General features: G+C 36.0%; 1 protein-coding gene across 1 annotated transcript in view; it reads left to right on the forward strand.

Annotated features, from left to right (window-relative positions):
• The window catches only part of LOC131592071 (decorin), a 38,112-nt gene extending 20,946 nt beyond the window's left edge, over window positions 1–17,166 (forward strand). The window contains exons 4-8 of the mRNA XM_058863338.1: window positions 8,182–8,395; window positions 8,584–8,697; window positions 9,868–9,961; window positions 14,433–14,571; window positions 15,656–17,166. Coding sequence (XP_058719321.1) covers window positions 8,182–8,395; window positions 8,584–8,697; window positions 9,868–9,961; window positions 14,433–14,571; window positions 15,656–15,850 — 756 coding nt within the window. The 3' untranslated portion in view covers window positions 15,851–17,166. The remainder of the gene's footprint in view (window positions 1–8,181; window positions 8,396–8,583; window positions 8,698–9,867; window positions 9,962–14,432; window positions 14,572–15,655) is intronic.
• The last annotated feature ends 4,599 nt before the right edge of the window (window positions 17,167–21,765 follow it).

Raw genomic sequence — 21,765 nt, forward strand, 5'->3', positions numbered from 1 at the left:
ATTTCAGTAGTCTAGGTTTAATAATGAAATAATTGTACCCCAGATTTTTTTTTCAATTCCCTTCTTTGGCTACAGGATAGATTTGACACTGTAATTCCTGCCCATTTGTTTTGGGTTTCTTCCACCTTGGAAAGAAGTCCTATCTTTTCAATGAAGATTATCTATGAGGTGCTAAAAGTGATAAAATTCTTATCAGTGAAATGAATCTTTTGGCAATCATTCTTCATGATACTGCCTTAAATGAGTCAGAGCATGGTATTGCAGATGCAGATCACTGCTCCCAGTGACTTCTACCCACTTGGCACTTAGTCCAGGTCTCAATTACACATCCTGCTCTGAGTTTTGCTGCTGTGAACTATTTTATCTCATTGAAATTAACTCTGAGGGTTTTTCTTTATTTTGGTTTGTTCTGGTTTTTGTTTTTTCTTTTTCTTTTTTTACAATAGATACAATTTAATAGTGAATTAAATAAGTAACTCCTCAGGGAAGAAATTATTTGTTTGGCTTACTCAGAAAAGTACCCAGTGCATGCTTAGGGACCACTGGAAATCATACATTAACATGAATTTTAACGAATAACCTTCAAAACTGCAATTTTCCTGGGTTTACTCAAGAGCAAATAATGATTCTCTCAAGGTCTCCTTCCAACCCAAACTATTCTACAATTCTGTAATCTTCTCCCCAAAATAATAATTTAGTCATGCAGTATGTTTATGTAACTAGGCACCATCTTTGCTCTCAGCAGGAGCATTCCTGTGTAATATCTGGGAATGATTCCCATTCCCCAACTTTCAATTTAATATTTTTCAGAGGGAGTATCATTTTTAGAAGGTGAAACTCAAAAATTCAAAAGTATTGCTGTTGACAGAGCTCTATTATGACATTTATTTTAAAGATATATGAGGATGTGAGATACATATATGAAGTGCATGTGCTTTTTAATCTTATTTCCTGAGAAACAGGGCTTGGGTCAATGTCACACTTTACAGTGTGATAATGATAAATTTCTTAGACATTACTAAACTTTCTTGTACTCTGTTAAAAAATATTTACAAAAATTAACAGTATTATTGTTTCAAAATCTAAAAAGAGAAATTGCAGTTAGCCTTTTGCATGAAGTGATCACATAAGGAAACAGTTCTTTAAACTCCAATTTTAACAGGTCTTGAAAAAATTAGCAGTTTATACAGTTTGTATTGCTTTTGAATAATCCATTAAAATACCTTCTTAATACTTATAACTGTCATCAACCACAACTATATTAGTTTTAGAAGAGATTTTAATGAATAAGTTGGGTTGAACCTAAGGTTCAGCTGGGACTACAACCCAGAATAAGCATTGAGAAAAAAAAAGGAGTTACCTGTAACTTGCTCATGGCTTCTCTTTCAGTACAAATGTAACTGCTTATACTACACATCACTGGAGTACCCAGAGCTGGAGATGAAAGAGAAATTAGAACCTAACAAAATATTCTTTGTATTAAGAATTTTCCTAAGTAGATTTCCCAAGACAAGCTAAAATTTGCAGTTGTAGAAATAAGGCAAGCACTTTGAAGAGGATGCAACTAAAGGAATATTTACCTGCAAGTTTTCTGCCAAGAAATCAGAGTCAACACTTATAATGCACTTGACATTTTTATTGTTTTAAATTATCTAGGAAAAAGTGTCTAAACTACTAATGTTGTGCTATAAAAACACAGTGAGACTTCACTCTATTTGAAAATTTTAATTGTTTGTTTGTATGTTTTTGGTTTTTTTTTTTTTAGCACAGGGCTTGAGAGATTAGAGGAAAAATTGAAGACTATTTTTTAAGAGCTGAGGACTGAGTTTCACAGTTTCAGAAAACTGTCTGATTTTATGTAAAAAAACTTGCTTATGACTTAGACCTGTGGCAAAAAAGTCAGACAGGAAAGGTATTGGAAAAGCCAGGAAAAAAGTTTCTATGAAACTGTCAGAATTTTCCAGGCAGACTGACATTTCTGGATGGAGTTCAGTACTTTGACCCCATGGACACAATAAAGAATCCAAAATACTACATGAGTAAACCCTCATGCAGATTAAAGGAGGAGCCTACACAAACAGCACATGGAGTTGCAGGCTGTGTGGAAAAGCCAAAGCAAACCAGCAGAATGTCTGGCACCTAGAAAAAGAGATGAAAGAAACTGCTCTGTGTTAGATCACTATAAGAGCAGCACAAACAACAGAATAGTGACCGCATGCTTCTCCAACAAGAATTTTTCAATTGGCACACTCCTAGTACAGTGAAAGAAGATGAGTGCACTATTGGCCTGAAATCAAATGGAACTTTACTTAATTTAAGCTAGCAGAACTGTTCAAATCCATGGCTGTACATGCAAAAGTGCTAAACCCAAATTTGTTTGAACTGAAGCGAAGGACCTAAGAGATAAAAGATTTAAGCTTGGAACTTAAAGTTATGACTGTTGCCACACTAGAGGATTATCAACCCTAAATGTGCAGGCAGAGAAACTGAAACTCTGTAGTAATAGCAAGTGGAAAAACAACATATGACAATAGAAAATTTCATGCCATTCTTCTTTAAAAAACAAAACAAGCAAACAAAAAAACCCCAAACACCCAAACCAAACAAAAAAAAAAAATCCTGAAGAAAAATCTAAAACCTTTCAGAGACACAGAAAACCCCCAGAGAGATCCAAAAAATTAATTTAATAATCCAGTCTTCTGATGATTCATTACAGCTTCAGTTTCCTTTTCCCAGGCATGAAAAGAAGCTAAGTAGACACTCTCGGTAAATCACAGAATGAAGAATCAGTAATCACCATCATATTGTGAAAAAACAAAGACAGATAACTCTGTCCAGGTTCTACCTCTGAACACATTTCCTAGTATCATCAGTGGCAGGACTGAGGTGCAGCTTTATGTTTCTAACAAATATTCAGGGGGAGGAACAAAAAGTTAATTTTTCTGAAATACAACACTCACTTAGAGAATTTTCATCTCCTCATATTCACCTTTGCATTGTGCTTAAGAAACAATGAGATTTTCCACAGAAATGAGCATAAAACAGACCACGTGCACAGAAAACATTTTTCTTGTACAATGGGTAAAGATTTTTTCATGTGAGGAAAAAAACCAGAACAAAACATTTTGAGGTCCTTAAAATTCTGGAGATAGTCGTCATATTAGGCTAACAAAAAAAGAAAAAAGGAAATTTTTATAGAATATAACAATAAAAATAATCAGATCCACTGTAATAAATTTAATGAATTAACAAAATTTCTTGTCACAGTAGACAAGGACAGAGCTGAAAGAAAAAGGAAAATGCAGAACCACCTCATGATCTGTTCAAGTCCTGTTGCTTGAGTGATACAGTGAGACCTCAAAGGCCAGGCAAACTAGGTCTGCAGCAGGCTCCTTTGCTTTGTGAGATTATTCAAAAAGGTCCTGTGTATGTGATCAAAGTGCTTTCCACAGGCTTCTTTTGTTTGTACTGAAAGGCTGTTCCTTCTTTGACATCTTCCTTCACAATTCATTCACCTCTTCTCTATGGCTTCCATGTTATCCCTTTTTCCTTGCTTTTCTTAGCTATGTCCTCTTGATCCTAGGTTTGGGTGATTAGAGAAGAATGTCAAGTTCTGATTTTTCAGAGGTTGTGTTTGTTTGTTTTGTTTTGTTTCTGGGATGTTTGGCTTTCTTGTTTTTCCATAAATGTAAATACATCTTTAATAATTTGGAAGAAAACCTTGACTCTGTTTCCAGGTTATAAGTATGACTTAACTGAAAACATAAGGTAAACAAAAGGAATGAATTTTGTTATTATTTTTATGGGGATGCCTGGCTCCTGAGGTTAAAGTTCTTAAGATACAACTGTTCCTAGCAGAACTGTAATAAAAAACAGGTAATAATGTAATACATAACCCAGGAAATTAAAGAAATTCCACAGGGTCAGGGATTGACTTTTCAGTTTAAACCCTGAAGGATGCATGCATCAGTAAAGAATTGATGTTAGATAAGAGCACCATCCCCAGCTGGCAAAACAGGTGTATCACTATGTAATATGGCTGATGAAAGTTTGCTGGTAATTTTCCATTTTAATTCTGGTTTTGGTAAGGCTCTCACTTCAAACTATACTAAATTAAGATGAATGGGCATTGAAACCCCTCAGAACAGTCTCCTGAGATTCTCATATATTGAAATTACACCACAAAATTTAATTCCCTGCTCCCCACCCCTAGACAGGGCAAAAATTGAAAGTTTTAGTAACAGCAAGAAGAACAACTCTATGTTAATTCCAACCTGACTGCCACAAGCTGCCTCTGCAGTTTGTCAGGGTGTATTTTGACAAAAGCCTGCCAACAAGGGTTCCAAAATTTTCCTGAATTGTGAATCCTCCTTTTTGTTTTGGGAATAAATATTTTAGGTGGAAACCAGGTCAGAGGGAGCTAAATGGCCAGACTCCCACTGACTTCAACATAGCCAGCATCTATTCCTGTCATACAGTGGTTTTTATTTTTTCTCCTGACTACAGAAATACCAGAGATGTCTCACTAAAAAAGAAAGTCATCTTTGGAGCAAAGCTTTTTTTCCCTCTCTGAACACTTAAACTGCTGGTCATGATAAGGTGGTGCAATATTATAACTGAGTCAACGTTTACAGTGCATTTTACATGCTATACCATGACAAAGGAAAAAAGCTTTATCTCAGGAAAATGAGGATGGAAGTTGTATTTTCTCTCATCCATGGGAAATTGCTATGACACTTCAAAGCCTAACAAACTGATACATTAATACTTGATGTATTTTTGTCTCATTATTTTCTTTCTTCTTGCCTTTTTTTTTTACTTAAGGCCATATATTTTTGCACCCATATCAGGTCACGTTGAAAGCTGTACATTTATATGCTCAGTCTTTTGTATTGTAAATTCATGATGTGCTTCAATTTTTTTGGGGGGAGGAGGAAGGTATATCTTAGGGAGAATATTTATTCTAAATTAAATATCCTTTTTCCTCCAAAAGTGAAGAGTGTAGAAGAAGGTAGATTTTCAAATAAAAGCATCAGTTCCTGTGACCTTTGTTCTAGGCTGTCATTGCTGTCAAATTATTTCATAACAGCAGCATGGCAAGTGATGTTTGTGACCAAGGGCTCCAGCACTCTGATCACTTTCAGGATGACCCTTACTTTTTTCTCCAAGTACTTCTTGCCCTGTACAAAAATTTCATATGTCCTTTAACACACTGATTGTAATGTCCCATCATGCCATCTGGGCTTTATTCAGGATAGCTGGTCCATGTGACCTGTTTTTGCCTAAGATCCATTCCTCTGCAACACTGCCTGCAGATGTTTTCCCTAGGTTTTTGTCCCCCAGTTCCTGTTTTCATTGACCTCTAAATCCCCTGAGTTTTTAATTTTATTTTGTTTTGGTTTGATTTAGCTTTTGTTACATGCAAACCATGTGGGACACATTCTGAGGAAAGTAAACAGCATTGCTGCAAGGCTAATAACTTAGTTCTTTAAGTATGGCGTATAATAGAGGTATTGTGAAGTGGGAAAGGAATCCAGGGCTGTGGCTTGCCAGGTGCTACTCTGGTGTGTTATCCTCATCATTTGTTGTTGCTCTGGGAGACAGTAAAATGTCTCTCACACACTGTAGTGTGTGGGTTTATTTTTCCTTCTTTACAGCTCCACAACACTGGGAAAAACATGCAGGTTTAAAATGCTGGGAGGATAGACTTGCAGAGAGGGGTCCAAGTGGGAAATAATATTCTGGTACAGAAGAAGATGTAAACTCTGACTTGGGGTACTTTCCCAACTTATACCATCAAACACACATTCCCACTGTGGAATTAGTGTTTTCATACATAACTCTGATAGAACACCATCATTTCTAAGTGAGAGACTCCTTGAGTGTTTGAATACAACAACAATTCTCTGTGTTTCCCCAAGATAACATTAACATATTCCGGAGAAAGCACTGGAAAAACATGACAGATTAGTCCAAGGTACCTAGATAATTCTGGGTTTGGTCAGGGGTATCAGTTCCACTCTGAAGAGATGTAACAGTCAGCTACTCAGAGAATATTTACAGGGCCTAGCTGGATATATGCCTACCTATTTCCATCAAGAAATATTTCACACCAAATTGTCAGCTGTAGTTAATGTTGCCCTTTTTTTTTTATTTAAAAGGTAACAAAATTAAAAGAAATTTAAAAAAAGGCAGACTTCTAGCTGAAACAAATGGTTAGCCAGTACAAAGCAAAACGTAGGATAAAAATTTCAAGTACTCATAACATGAGCCCAAACTGATTGAGTGAGATCTGTGGAAAACATCTTAGAGATCTATGGAAAAGAAATACATGGTGAAATTAATAAAATTAAGGAGCAATGTCATAGGAAGTAGCACATTCGATTATTGAAATGAAAACAATGTAAGATACTAAATGGCACAATTCCAACTGTACCACTTTTAAATAAGTGGATTGTTTGCCATGTCCTAATACTTTACAGGTACCTGAATTTTGCTATGGGCATAATCTACATCTGTATCACAATTTTGGCAATCATGAATCAGAAAACCACTTCCAATGTGTATCCATGTGTTTTCATGTCAGATTTTGTAATACAGGCTCAAATAAATGAGTTGGGGCCACAGCTTCCACTGACCAACATATTTATTTTGGGATAGGCTTGTTAAGGAAATACTCTGCTGAACTGTGGGTGACCTCTTCTACCTCCTCTTGCAAATGAGTTGTTTCTAGCTAGCATATAAATGAAAACCAGATATGTTCAGCTTTACATGCTCTCAATGAAGCCATGTACAGTACACACTGCTGCCTTTGCTCAGGGAGATCTGCAAGAGGAGCCCATCAGGGGAAAAACACATCACCATTTTAATCTGCCCACTTCTCTTTCATGTTTCCATGATGGAGAGGTGCTGTCACAGAGGCTGACAGTCTTGTCATTGTTTTAATACTTAACTGGTTATGGAATAAGTTGGACACTCCATTTTCCTCCAAGAAACAGACTAAAATGTAATTCTGAAAATAATGAAAGTGTGTGAAAATGCCCTGAATATTCGCTATAGTATTTACAACAACTTTTCTGTTTCTGAAACTAGCATAATGGAGGTTGTGAAAAAAGATGCCCTAGTAATAAATATAAGTAGATATTATGTCAATATTTATATGGCCCTTTATACCTAATCCACTGCACAAACATGCAGTAAATCTGATAAGTAGATAGCAAACAGATGGAATGATAAGAGTCACTCAAGTATCTATTATATCTGAAATACTCTCCGTTACTGTGTTATGTCCTGACAGTAATGAGACCTTCTCCCTTTTTGTGTCATGGTTAATTAATCGTTGAGATTTAGAAGTAATGTCAGATTTCAGAGATATGCAGAGATCTATTACAGAAGACAATGCTTTCATGGAGGCCTTTCTCCCCTGGCTGTATAGAGAGATAATCTTCTCAGAGTTACCCTGAGCCTAGATATCACAGTTGTGAGAACTGGATTAGGCACCATCAGGGAGGACAGAGTATGGTCCATGATTCCAAACTGCAGGACTTGGAGCGTGACACTTCAGATTGTTCCACTTCCATACAAAGTTTTGCTTACCAAAAAGATACCTTATATCTCTAAAAAAAAAAAAAAAAAAAAGGTTGTTATTAGTCAGAAATTTAGTAAGTGCAGTTTTATAAGACTAAGTGTAACAAGGTGAAGGTATGTATATTTTTATTAAACTGGGCTGTACCTTCACTCTATTAAGTAATAGAATTTCCTGTTCAGGAGAAACTGGTTAAATGGTTTGTGTGATGATGGGTAACAATATCCTTAGGATAAACAAAATCAGGAAAAAAAAACACAAACTATTTATTTTTTTTTGTGACTGTCTTGTTCTTCACAGCTTTCAAATGCAATGATTGTACTTATTCTTGCACATAAATTATGGATGCTAACAGAAGCTGCATTCCAGTCTCAGCAATGAAGTAACACTTGTATTTGTTCTATAGGACTTATCTTTCACTGTCTCAGAAGTTTATAATTTGATTTTAGTACTGTATTGCATTTTCTTCAGCTCACCAAATTTGTCAAATCCTCAAAAGGCACTAGAAAATAATAATAACAATAATAATTTTAAAATGTTTCACCACAAAGTAATTTCCCTCCTGATCATATGAGATCTTGATTTTTACTCCACAGGCATTGATCCTTGTCAACAACAAAATCAGCAAAATAAGCCCATTAGCTTTTGCTCCTCTGAAGAAACTGGAAAGGCTTTACCTGTCCAAGAACAACCTGAAGGAACTCCCAGAAAACATGCCAAAGTCTCTCCAGGAGATACGGGCTCATGAGAATGAGATCTCCAAGTTGAGGAAAGCTGTCTTTAACGGACTGAATCAAGTGATTGTCTTAGGTATGAGCACGAGAAATTGTAACAAACACAACTGAGTGTTTTTCCAAGCTGTTGTTTTTAGTTTGATCAGTGATTATATGTAGAAAGCCAACAACTGCCCCAATAAATTGTACCTCCAAATTAGCTTTGACCTGATGAATACAGGTGCCTCCACTGCAGCACAGCTCACAACCATGTTTTGTTGGCAGAACTAGGCACCAACCCAATCAAGAGCTCAGGCATTGAAAACGGAGCTTTTCAGGGGATGAAGAGGCTCTCCTACATCCGCATCGCAGACACCAACATCACAAGCATCCCAAAGGGTAAGAAATTCAATTAGTATTTCAGAGATTTGCATGGGTACAATGAGGTAACTTCCACTCAGTTGGAAAAAAATATTATGGAAGATTTTTGAGTCTGTCCTAAAAGTATCTACTTTTAGACCAGGTGATTTTTGTTAGTTTGGAAAATTTTGGCTTTTGGTTACAAGAAGCTCCATGAGAGGTGCACTGTAAAATGTCATTTTATGTTATTTTGCTTTCCTTGTCTCATAGCTGAAATATAACATGGAAGAATGTTCTCAGCCTCCCAGCCTGGTTATTGAGCCTGATTAATATTACACAATTGTAAACTCATGCAGAATTAACTGAAGTTGTACAAACATAAAATCAACCCTTCAAAAATCTATGGGTTTGAAGCCAAAAATACTTCACCTCTAACAAAACAGAAATCTTTGCTATTTTTCAAAGTACTTAATAGAAAATTCCTACAAAATAAGAACAATTTCATTGTAATTTATTAAAAACAAAACAAACAAACAAGAATGGTTCCAATACACAGGGAATTATATTCAATTTATTCATACTTCAGCCAACAGATTGTTTTGAAATGGCTGAAAATTTTTGAAAGTTAATACTGGTTGTTATTTTTTTTCTTCCCATACTTCCTGTTTTGAATGTTCTTTTGAGGGACCTCAGATAGGTAAAATATGTTTTCTCTTTTTTTTCCTGATAAACAGAATTTGTAAACTAGTATGCACTCTAACTAAAATAACAATAAAATTATTTTGCTTCATACTTACAGTTGCATTTTCTACTGCTGTTTCTTGTCAGATATCTAGGTTCCACATATTTGCACATTTATGTATGTGGATAGTCTGGTCAAAATGAGAGCTCTTTATATGTTCATTTACATAATCATGAAGGCTAGTAGTAATAAATAAGAAGAATTAAATTTAGGTATTTTTCAGGAGTTAACTGTTTTATAATGACTCTAGGAGCTTGGTCTTATTTCATACTAAATAAATTGTTACTAGTTGTTTTTAGTTTCCCTGATTGTGAAAGCTCTTTATTTCATTTAGTGAATTGTTCATTGGCATGTTTAGAAAAAATCTTTTGTCAGCTGTAAAAGAGCCTTGGTGTAGTACAAGTATTTTTTAAAAATATAAGAACCTAGTTTAATAAAAAGTAACTTGATGGTGTTCTCTCTTTCAGGCCTTCCTCCATCCCTTACTGAACTTCACCTTGATGGCAACAAAATCAGCAAAATTGATGCTGAAAGTCTCTCTGGACTCACCAACTTGGCAAAGTAAGAATTAATTTATTCTTTTCACATGAAATATAAGTTAAAATTACAATCATCACACACACAATTATAAAACATCAGTCTGGGCTTCATGAGTATTAGAATCATTGAAATAATCATAGCATAGCAGGAAAGGCTTCTAAGGATTTGTGTACTGATTGAAAAGAACAAACACTTCTTTTATTTTCCTGACAAAACTTTTTATCTGTTTTCAATTATGAGTGCTATATGCTCAGGACAACTGTTTATTTGATTTACAAAAAGCAAACAAACAAAAACCTCCTGAAAGGAAAACAAAACAAAAAAGCACAAAAACCCAAACAGACAAACAAACAAACAAAAAATAACAATTAGACTTTTGTTTCTTTCATTGCATGTCCATCTTTGGTTCATGCAGTTTTCTTGGAACATGGCAATGCTCATGCAGTTTGCCTGGAAACTGAGAAAAAAGTACATGGGAATCAAAACTTCTTTCAACAATGGTTCCTTTGTTTCTCAGGAAAGGCAAGTCTGCAATGAATCCTGGAACATGACTAAGAAGAAAGAAAAAAACCATAAAATTTAATTGACAAATTGTTACTGTCAGAGTGACTTTACTCTGTTAATCTGTGTCTATGTTGTTTAGTAAGTTTCTCTAACTGTAGGAAAATAAAAGAACAATTCCAAAAAAGCCCTGATACAGAATGATTTGTGAATCCATTCACATCAAAAAACAAGCAGCAGAGTAAATGGGCTTTTGCTACAAGTAATTTTCATAATTTAATACTTTAAAATTTTACTATGAAAATAGTTTCAAAAAAGACTGATAATCAGGCTTTTAACCAGATTACTGGATCTAATTAATAGATTTTCATCTTAATCTGCTTGTCATAAGGATGTCAGAAAACAAAAATCAGTGCAAGATATAAAGCTTAGAACAGCTTTCCAGAGCTTATAAACTAAGACATTTCACTTTATGTTTTATGTTAATATTTTATCACAGACTCCAAAAAAACCAGCCTCTCCTAGATTTTAGAAAAGGACAATACTTTATTATAAGTATGGATTAGAGGACTATGAAGTAGATATTGTTTGTTACAGAGACTTGGTATAGAATATAACATTTTTCAGAGAAATTATGAAGAAAACTTCCAAATCCAGAACAAGATGATAGCTACTCAGGTAGAGAGTAATTTACACTACTGGAGGTAATGTGGGGCATGTGAGCTGTCCTGCAGATGACACAGTTTTTCTGTTTTTCTCATTCACACTTGGACAACACCACAGGCAGAGTCACATGGACAACATTGTCTGGCTTTAGACATAAAGTTTTAAACAGCAAGCGCCAATAGACTCCTAAAAATATCTAAGCTTGGGCTGCTTCTATTGCGGCTGTACTGTGTGGAGCAACAAGGTATTCTGTTGACCATGATGTGGAAATGGTGAGCTGCTCAGAGCAGGCTCCAAGTTTTAAACCACTCTCGACCCTGTGCTTTAAGCAGGTAACCTAGGCATGGTCAGAGATGCTCTTTTGCAAAGGTGAAAGGTAAGGAAGAGCACAGATTGTTGAACAAGGAGAACATTACACAAAACAAAACAGATGAGGAAAGGAGGGAGCTATGGAACAGCTCCAGCCCTGTGTAAAAAACCCAGCTCTTATTTGCATGTCTAAGTTTTCAGATATTAGCACAGGGTCAGAGAACCTTGTTCATGCCAACTCAAGCTTGACAGCCTAATAGTTTCCTAAAGCACAGGTAAGCTTTTAGAAACAGGTAATTTTTCTGACTGTATTCAGGAATTTTAAACTGTGAAGTGCTTCATGTAAGACCTTGGTGGAGGTCTATTGCTTATTGGCTTTTGAGTTTCCTTGCATTCTAGTAGATGTACAATATTTGTCCTTTTTGTTTGTTTCTTTTGCAAAATTACTCTTAAGTCTTTCCAAAGCCTTCATAGAGTGATTTGGTGAAAAACCAACAATCTTATGAAAGTAAACCCAATGATGACTTTGCTGATTCCATGCAGGAATGAGCTCCAAGAGGACATTCACATTACACATCCAATGTTATTGATGTCTATACTCTAATAAAGCTTACTGGAATGGTCTAGCTCCATACAGTGGGAATTTGAACCAAACAAAGGGACTTTTAGATTAGATATTAGGAAAAATTTCTTCACTTAAAGGGTAATCAGGCACTTCAACAGGCTGCCCAGGGAAGTAGTGGAATCATCACCCCTGGAAGTGTTCAAAAGGCATGTGGTTTTGGCACCTGGGGACAAGATTTAGGCGTGAACATGGCAAGGCTGCATTAACATTTGGACTTGTGGTCTTAGAGGTCCTTTCCAACCTTAGTGATTCTGTGATTCTAAGCCCATAGTGATAATAAGGGTGTTGAGCATCATGAAGTTTCTTTCAAAAATATAGTGGAAATGATTCCGCAGGGATGTTGGAGAGAAAAGGTGAAAAAGTATTTGAGGATTTCTTCAATTTTGAGAATATGTTTTTGATGATGCTCTTCAATGACTTAGAACACTGGGAAGAGATCTACTGAAACACTGGGAAAATGTTACTTATTCATTAATAAAAAAGGAAGTAATATATCAATGTATGAAGCAAGAGTGACTTTTCAAATTCTTCCCTTTTTTTCCTATGGGAAGACTGATGAAGATCTTATTCTTTCCAAACACTCTTAATCACCCTCTGTTTTACAAAATAATATTGACTTACTTCATCTTTAAGCATAGCCCCAAGTGACTGAGACTTTTTTGCAAGACATTTAGAGGAGATGTAATTACACATAATTTCACTCCTGGGATTTAGGTCCGTTTCACTACAGACTCCTATAATTTCATTCTATTCCTAAAAGCCTGTGTAAAGGGAATGTTTTTCTTCAACAGACTGATATGAGTCAGAACAACTTTTTTTCATACTGGTCTCCTAGGTTTGACACATCTGCTTGTAGACCTGCATTTGTAGTGAGCACATATTTAGATACTTGTCAAACAAAAATTAATAGCCCTCTGACAAAATTTGGAAGTTTCTTTCCCAGTCCTTTCAAAGACATTCACTATGAGTACCCATCACTGAAGTCTTTTGTTAGCATTCTGTAGAACTTCAGACTGAATTGCTCTGTAGGATCCGATTCACCAAGCTCTCCTAAATCTTAGAATATTCTATTCAAAAGAAAGTTAATTCTAATAATTTCTAATGAAAATGCTTCATTATCAAATTCTAGCTAGGAGATGGGATACTGTGAATTGATTTCTGATTGAAGTAAATTTATGTTCATGTAAGTGGGAGCTCTCATTAAAATCTCCTTTGTCATTTAATAGCTTGAAAATATTGCTATATTTAAATTAGTATGATAAGACTATTTACATTATATGTAGTACTAATTAATACTAGGAAACCTCTCAGCCATAAAGATCAAACAAGAATTTGCAGTTCTGTGATTTTATTCTAGATTCAGATCCTGACTTCTGAAACTCCTACAAGCCACAAAGAATTACAGGTTATTAGATAACTGTGAAGAAAGCTTTCTTTAAAAGTACTCCTCCATAGAAAATTATTTTAACATGAGGTTTCTTATTACCTATATTAAATTTTCTTATTGATTAAGCTGTTAATAAATCTCAGAGAATTTTCCTCCTCAATATTAAAAAAAAAAAAAAGTTTAAAGAAAAACAGAGCAAAATAGATGAGTTAAGTTTAGCCTTTATAGAAATAATTTTCTAAAATTACAATATTTCTTTGCTGCAACACAAAGTATTGTAAATTATGGGAGTCTTTTGAAAAATTTCTGTAGTTTAGTGATTGCAAACCAAAAATCCAAAAATCCAAAACTCCAAAAATCCAAAACTCCAAAAATCCAATCTGAACTTAAATTGTGCTACAAACCTAGTACATGGATGTGTAAAGCAGAAAGGATGATTTTATGATGAAAACTCTGGATTGGAACTTAGGAGAAATGTATAAGTCCCTCTTCTGTGTCCTGCAAGAGGGATGAAGAAGTATGACTGAGCCCCTGCTTCCATGGCTCTATCTACTTAAGTATCTCACAAGGATGTGATGGAGTTTTATGCAGTGAAGTTTTAAGCTTAACAGTTGTGGGAACTTGGGTTATGTAGTTTGACAAGGAGTTTCAGACAGTGCTCCTAATAATATCACTTATTCAGTGTTTCATCTTTTAAAGAAAAACTGGTGCCTATGGAGGTGCACAGTATGTATCTACACCAGGATTAGTAATATAACTCATCAAAGTATGCAGTATCATAAGCAGAAGTTGAATATATAATGATAATTATGATTGTTCACATCACGTCAAACTTTTTTTTTTTTAATTTAACCTAGCTCACACATAGTCCTGAAAATTAGCCTGGTCTGTTCTGCAACATCAATGTAGAGAAACAATCAACTCAAGAAAGATCAATATGTGGGCAAGTTTAACACTTTTTGTTTGTTTGTTTCCTTTTTTTTTTTTTTTTTAAACTTTTTCAGACTGGGTCTCAGTTTCAACAGTATTTCTTCAGTTGAGAATGGCTCTCTTAACAATGTACCTCATCTGAGGGAGCTCCACTTGAACAACAATGAGCTCGTCAGAGTACCCAGTGGACTGGGTGATCACAAATATATACAGGTAAAGTTTATCATATTGTCTCAGAGAGCAATAGTTGAAAGATCCTTAATGATATTTGTGTGTTTATTCAGTCTTGAGCAGAAATGTGTACAATATTTTTAACTTGATGCAAGTTTCATAGATGCTTGAATTATGAAGGAAATGAATGCAACAGGAAGACTCTTATTTTGAATTTTTTTTGGAAATGGTTATGAAGGTGTATAGACCTGGAGGGGTATGTTTGTTGTCTCTGTGTGTCTGAGGGGCCACAACAAATATGGGATTATTTATGTATTTTAGTTTCCTCTTTGCATAAAAAATAATTTCTAAGAACATTTCTTCTGTTGATTTTTTTTTTTTTTCACTTCTACTAAGTGACATTTTGCAACCTTTCCCAAAAAACTTTTCTTTGTTATCTCACAAAACAGCGCCATCAGGAGGGCAAATAGACAAAATAGGCATTTCACATCACTAGTATTTTTGAAGTCCTTTGGCTGGATATCTATAAATATTTCCTCTTGGGAGCAATTTAAATCAGTCTGCACCCAGACTAAGATTTTACAGGAAAGAAAGCTCCCAAAGAATGAAGACTCCCAAATGTAAATTACCCCCTGCATCTAGCTTGGAAAAATTTTCAAGAAATGGTAAATCTGGAGCAAAATAATATTCATCAGCTACTTTAAATCATCATTAGTGTTTACTTTGGCTCTGAGTCCTGTATAGTTACACTCATGAGAATGAAAATATTAGAGCTGGAGAGAAACCAATTAGCATCAAATACATTCTATGTGTACAGCGCATGCTCCTGAGCCACTGTGCTGTATTAATAATTTCACATCTTTGGCTCCTCTTTTGGTTACAGTACTATCAGCTGAAAGTAATATTTTTAGACTGTCTTGCACAGTTTCTGCCCTTTCTGTAGAAATTATGTCAATTGGGTGTATGCTAGGTGTTTCAAAAGGCAAACAGAGTCAAGGACTTGTTTGGAAAGAAGACATATTTGTATAATGTTGCCAAAACACATATGAAGCATTTAATAGGAAATAATTTATCTTATTTGCCACGATAGCTCAATTTCTCACTTCAGTACTCTTATGCTCTTCAGGTGGTTTATCTTCATAACAACAAAATCGCTTCCATTGGGATCAACGACTTCTGTCCTCTTGGCTACAACACCAAGAAGGCCAGCTATTCCGGCGTGAGCCTCTTCAGCAACCCCGTGCAGTACTGGGAAATCCAGCCCTCGGCTTTCCGGTGTATCCACGAACGCTCCGCAGTACAGATCGGGAATTACAAATAGATGTCTAAAGACGGGGTTCGGTTGTGCTCCAGCTAAACTATCTGTCCTTATAGGCCTGTTCAAAAAAACGTTGCTAACAATTAACGCCAAATGCCAGAAACTTCACTTTAAAGTGGAGATGATCCATTGATGTAGAATAAACGAGACATTACAGATGTACAAGGGCGAGCATACCATCAATAAGAATTGCCAACTGTGCTTTAAACTGACTTATTTCAGCCTTCTTTTCCAGCATGCTTTCTGTGGCATTTTTCAGTTTGCTGAATGCTGCAGGTTTTCAGATTCCACTGTATATGAAATTCGGAGTAAATATTTGTCAAGTTATGATATATAAAAAAAAAAAAAAATAGTGATTGAGGTTATTTTTATAGCCACACACAGAGAAAAATAACAGAGGGAAAAAAGACTCTCAAATCATCTTGAGACTTGAGAAGGTAAGAGTTACCTCCTTTAAATTTATTTCAAGCCCTGGAGGTTTAAAAATATCCACTATAACTCTAAGATAATTCTGAATGTATCTATTTAGCAGAGGCAAATAAAGTTGTTGCTAATGTCATTATTTTTGGAAAAAAAAATAAATTCGTATTGTACACATAGTTCTTTAAAGTTTGCCATTCTTCTAGAGCAATGCTATTCAGAACTAGCCTAACATCATCCTAACGAACAAAATATTGAGTAGTCTGCAGTAAAAAACTTGTAACCTATATCTGGAGCTCATTGACTAAATTTCTCTAGTGCAAATCCTTCTCACCTTAGTCACAAGAGCAGTTTTTATGACTTGACTGCCTTGCAGAGTATGGTATAAGGGTTTAGTAATTGTTATCAATCCGTGTATTTATCTAAACATAAAACTATAGCAGTTTTCACTTGTTCCGCATTGTACATTTGTCAGCATCCTTTACTGGTTTTGATTTAAAAAAAAAAAGGAATTAATTGTGAAGTAGAGATATGCAGGCTCCTCCGACTGACAAATTGGTGGGATTTTGAGTGTAGAAGCAAAACCTTAAGTCTAGAAATATATGAAGTGAAACAACTGCAATTGTGGACATTGCTGGGACATCATTTGTAGATGTATCTATTTAGAGTGATGTGGACCCCTTTGTAAATTGGGATTCTTCAGCCCATACCAGTGGGTAGGAAGCACATCAAAGGCAGGCTGCACATTTCTACTGTCAATCTTCAAAGCTAAACGTATACTCAATAAAAACATCACCTGAAAAGAATCTTCTGCAGACTCTTAATACTCCAAGGTCAGTCTCTCTAATTTGTAAAACTTATATGTCATTTATATTAAAGAATAATGTAATACAGGCAAACTCCAAAGTGTTTGTCTTTCTTTTGTTTTGATAGAATAACATCAGTGTGTCAGAACTTTAATTAAGTCTTGGAAATTGAATATCTTTGGCATGGTGATAGCTAGAGTAAGAATAAGTTGTGTGAAATTCTTTTGCCTCAAGGAACTTTTTCATGCCTAACTCTCATAGGTATTTTTTTAGGAGCAAACAAATATAGTCTTTTTATAGCTTCCATTTATTCAGTAGTAAATAATAGGAAACAATTATGACTCACTATAACCAATACAGAAAAAGCATGTTTGCAGAATTCTGAGCTATCTTCTTCATATAGCAGCCAATGATTTCTCTGCTTTCTATCTGTTTTTCTTCTGTGTTTCACATTTTCAGAGAGTTATTTTTAAATGAAACAAACAGTGCATGATATCTTTCTGTCACAGGAGGGAAAACACCCCAGAAAATCATCAATTATGTTTTTTTTTTCCTTTTGGTTCTTGGTTGGATATCAGCTATTCTGCAGAGAGAGACCTCATGCAAAAACTAAGCACTAGCATTTCAAGCAAGAGCAAAGGTACTGTCTTAGCCTGAAAACAGAATTTGTATGTACATGGTTACAGAAAGAGATTCAGACCAAAAATAACAATTACATAAAGCATCATATAAACATATGCACAAACTTTCCATTTCTCCATCCGTAGTTTTAACATCTACTAAGGCTTTTCTTTCAAATCAGAGCAAACTTTAAGTCCAGAAGAAAATATCTGAGCCTGGTCCTCCTCTGAAATACCTGTGATATGTCCCCTATCAAGCTTGTTGCTTGCTACTAAAGCAAAAGTTAGTCCTCATAAAACACATTCATTTCTAACAACCAAGGGCTCCAAAGATAGTAGGATTTTGCTGATTTCCAGTCTTTCTCAATGAAACAGAGTAAGCAAATCCTATAACAAGAGACTTAAGGAAGATCATGACAAATCTGAAAGGTAAACATGCTGTTGGTTTTCCATAAATTGTGCAGCCACACCAACAGTGTTTGGTGGATGAGATTTTCTATCCACACACAGCATCTGCAGAGACTTCAAAGCAGCGGGAAGCCCAATACTTTTAAAACTGCTTTTCATATAAATAAAGAACAGATGGTTCTTCCACTTAAAAACAGAACAAATAAAGAAAAAAAAAGGAAAAAAATAAAAACCAAAAACCAAACACAAGCAATCTGTAAACAATTGGGTGGAAAGAAATAAGAGAATTAAAGTAGAAAGTCTTTGGGCCCTGCAGCTCATCCTCAATTTCTTCATAAAGTATGAAGACAGCAAATGGTCACAACTGTTGCACTCAAACACAAAAAGAATAATACCCTTGATTCCTGGTGTAGCCTAAAGTATATTATTCCTTACTGACACCAAGGGTGGGGCCATATTTTAGTCTGGTTTCTCCTACAGGGCACCAGGTTATGGGCAGTTATCATATACTCAATTGCTTGTGTATAAATGACACTAAATCTAATTTCATTTCCAGGAAAGGACCAGCTCTTAAATCCTTGGCACCAGTGTGTTGCTCTCATTTCCAAGACCATACATTATTTTCAGTTACCTCCACAAACTGTTTCTAAAATCCTCTCAACACAAGACCAGGCAACAACTCTTTGGCCATGATTTGTTTTGGGGTTTTTTGGGTTATTTTTTGGTTTTTTTTTGGTGGTGGGGAGGAGTTGGTTTGGGTTTTTTGGGCTTTTCTCTTGGGGGGGGGGGGGGAAGACTGTTTTTTGTGTGTGGTTTTTGTTTGTTTGTTTGTTTTAGTTTTTTTCTTGTTTGGTTTTTTGGGTTTTTTTGAGATGCTAGTGAACCACTCTATTACAATCTATTTCTGCTTATGTTAGCTATTTTTGAAAACATAACATTTTCTACCTCACACTCATATGTAAAAAATATGAGAAAGATAAAAAATTATGTTTGTGCAAAGCAAGCACATTAACTTAATATATTTCATTACAATTTTCAATGCGAAATAACTGAAGAAAATTACTGACTTTCTGATCCCACCACTACTCTGAAGTGCCATCTAGTGTCACTGAGGGACAGTAACAAAGTTACTGTTAATTAGAGAAAACCAGAAGTTAAAAGGTTTATGAGGCTTTATGAGAAGAGGGCACTCAAATTCACATACTCTGCTGTTTTGGTTTTCTGTTTGTACTAAGTCAGAGGTGCAGAGCTGTGAAATCAATAGGCTTTTTGTACACTCACAGTCAAATACGTTTGCTTTGAACAAGGATGGGTTTTTGCTCTTTCTCTCTGTATGCACATATTGCTCTGAAGTCAGTTTTACTTCAGAGACTTGCCTACAACTGTGGTTTTTGGTCTTTCTTTCAGAAGACTTGCCCTAATTTAGCTGAAAGTAGTTCATTCAATAAAAAAGAAAATAGAGTCATGTTAGTGAAAAGTTGCAGAGCACTGAAGGGGAAATATGGTCTGTGAGATAGATGTTCAATATTGACTGCCTCATCTTCAAAATGAAATCTTGAAATTAAAAATAGTTAATGATTTTTAGCATCAAACATATTAACAATCCTCCAGCAGCTCCATCTGCAAAAGGACAAAGTTTCTGTGGACGTCCTGAAAAGGCACAAAAACTGTTTAGCTGTTTGGATTACACTCAACACAAACACTCAAAGAGCTAGACTCATCAATGGCTGCATTTTAAGTGACACAAACCAGCCTTTGGCCTGCTGCCCTGCTTCCTGCTCTGGAAGTTCAGCACTGTTAGTGTGCCATAAGTGCATAAGAGGATCAGTCTGCATACAGGCACTACAGAAAGCTGTTCACCCTGCCTGTTAGACACCACACTTTCCTTTCTGAGATATAAAGAAGTGGTTTCTCCATAACTGCTTCGTCAGGCAGTTTTCTTTCTCAGTGTGTACATTATGCTGCTTGAAAGCTTTGGAGATTACCTCTGTGTGGGTGTTTTAAGTCAGCAGACCAGAAGAATGCTAATGCTCTGTTACTGCCTGCTTGAATTGTACTTAAATCTGCAGGAGAAAGCATGGAAAAACTATGGCAAATTTTATTTTTCTAATTAAGTATTTACTTATATATTTCACACAACTTTCTTAGACTACAGCAGAAAACTAATAACAAAATTAGAACAGTGTGATGAGAAGCAGTGATGGCTGTCTTTCTACATCCACATGTATTTCTGTAACATGAAACACAGTGAAGAAGCTTTTGAAAAGCTGCAATAATTGTAGGTCTTACATCTGCAAACACTTACCCACATGAATAGCTCCAATATTTTCACTTGGAGGAGCTGAAAAAATACAGATGGGCATAAATTTTGAAAGTAAATTTAAAAAAAAAAAAAAAGAAGATGCTGGCCACCCTTTAAATACAAAAGACTGTTTTTAAACAAAAAACCTGAACTGTCCAAAACACCTCTATCCAAGAAATTTTCATGCCAGGAAATGTCCCAGGTATTTCCTTTGGCTCAAACCCAGAAGGAGAGAAGGTGAGTACTTGAAAATTATGATTTCTAGTCATAAATGGCATGGTGTTTTGTTTAGATGCACAAATATTAATTAATAGATTGTGTTCCTAGCTTTTGGCAGATTGGACAATAGAATATGTACTGCTTTATTCTGGATATTCCCTGGATGAAAAGAGAGAATGTGCCCTAGGAAATGTCACTGATGATACAGAACTGGGGAGGAGGGCTGTTGGCTGGTCAGATGAAGGCTGTGCTGCCATTCAGTGGGACCTTGATAGGCTGGAGAACTGGGCAGAGACAAACCTAATGAGGTTCAACAAGGGCAAGTTCAGGGTCCTGCACGTGGGGAGGAACAGCTCAAAGTGCCAGCACAGACTGGGGCCTGACCTGCTGGAGAACAGCTCTGCAAGAATGGGGCTGACAGTCCTGCTGGGTGACAAGCTGCCCATGAGCCAGCAGCACTTTTGCAGCCAGGAGGGTCAATGATCTCCTGGGGTGCATTGGGAGGAGCGTGGCCAGCAGGCTGAGGGAGGTGATCCTGCCCCTCTATTCAGCCCTGGTGTGGCCAGTCCTGGTGCTGTGTCCAGTTCTGGGCTCCTCAGGACAAGAAAGAAAAGGAAAGGCTCCAGTGGTGGGCCACAAAGGTAATTAAGGGACTGGAATATCTCTTTTGTGAGGGAACTGGGCCTGATTAGTCTGAAGAAGAGAAGACTGAGAAAGAATCTCATCAACACCTGTAAATGTCTCAAAGGTGGGAGAGGCTGGTGCCAGACTATTTTCAGTGGTGCTCAGTGACAAGGAGAGAAGCAGTGGCCATAAATTAAACCACCAGAAGTTTCATCTCAACATGGGGAAAAACATCTTTAAACTGAGGGTGGCAAAACACTGGAACTGGCTTCCCAATGAGGTTGTGGGGTCTCCCTCTCTGGACACAATCAAAATCCACCTCGACAAGTTTCTGTGCAACCTGCTCTAAGTTGCCTTGGCAGGGGAGTTGGACTGGGTGATCTCTCGAGGTCCCTCCCAATCATGATTCTGTATAAATGATTACAATTTACATAACCTTCTATATTCATATTTAACATGAAATCAAGCAAAATTTTACCAACTCTTTGTGTTATTGTCTCAACAGCATTGAAGTATATA

This window comes from Poecile atricapillus, chromosome W (genome assembly GCF_030490865.1).
Source record: "Poecile atricapillus isolate bPoeAtr1 chromosome W, bPoeAtr1.hap1, whole genome shotgun sequence".
Classification (NCBI taxonomy): Eukaryota; Metazoa; Chordata; class Aves; order Passeriformes; family Paridae; genus Poecile; species Poecile atricapillus.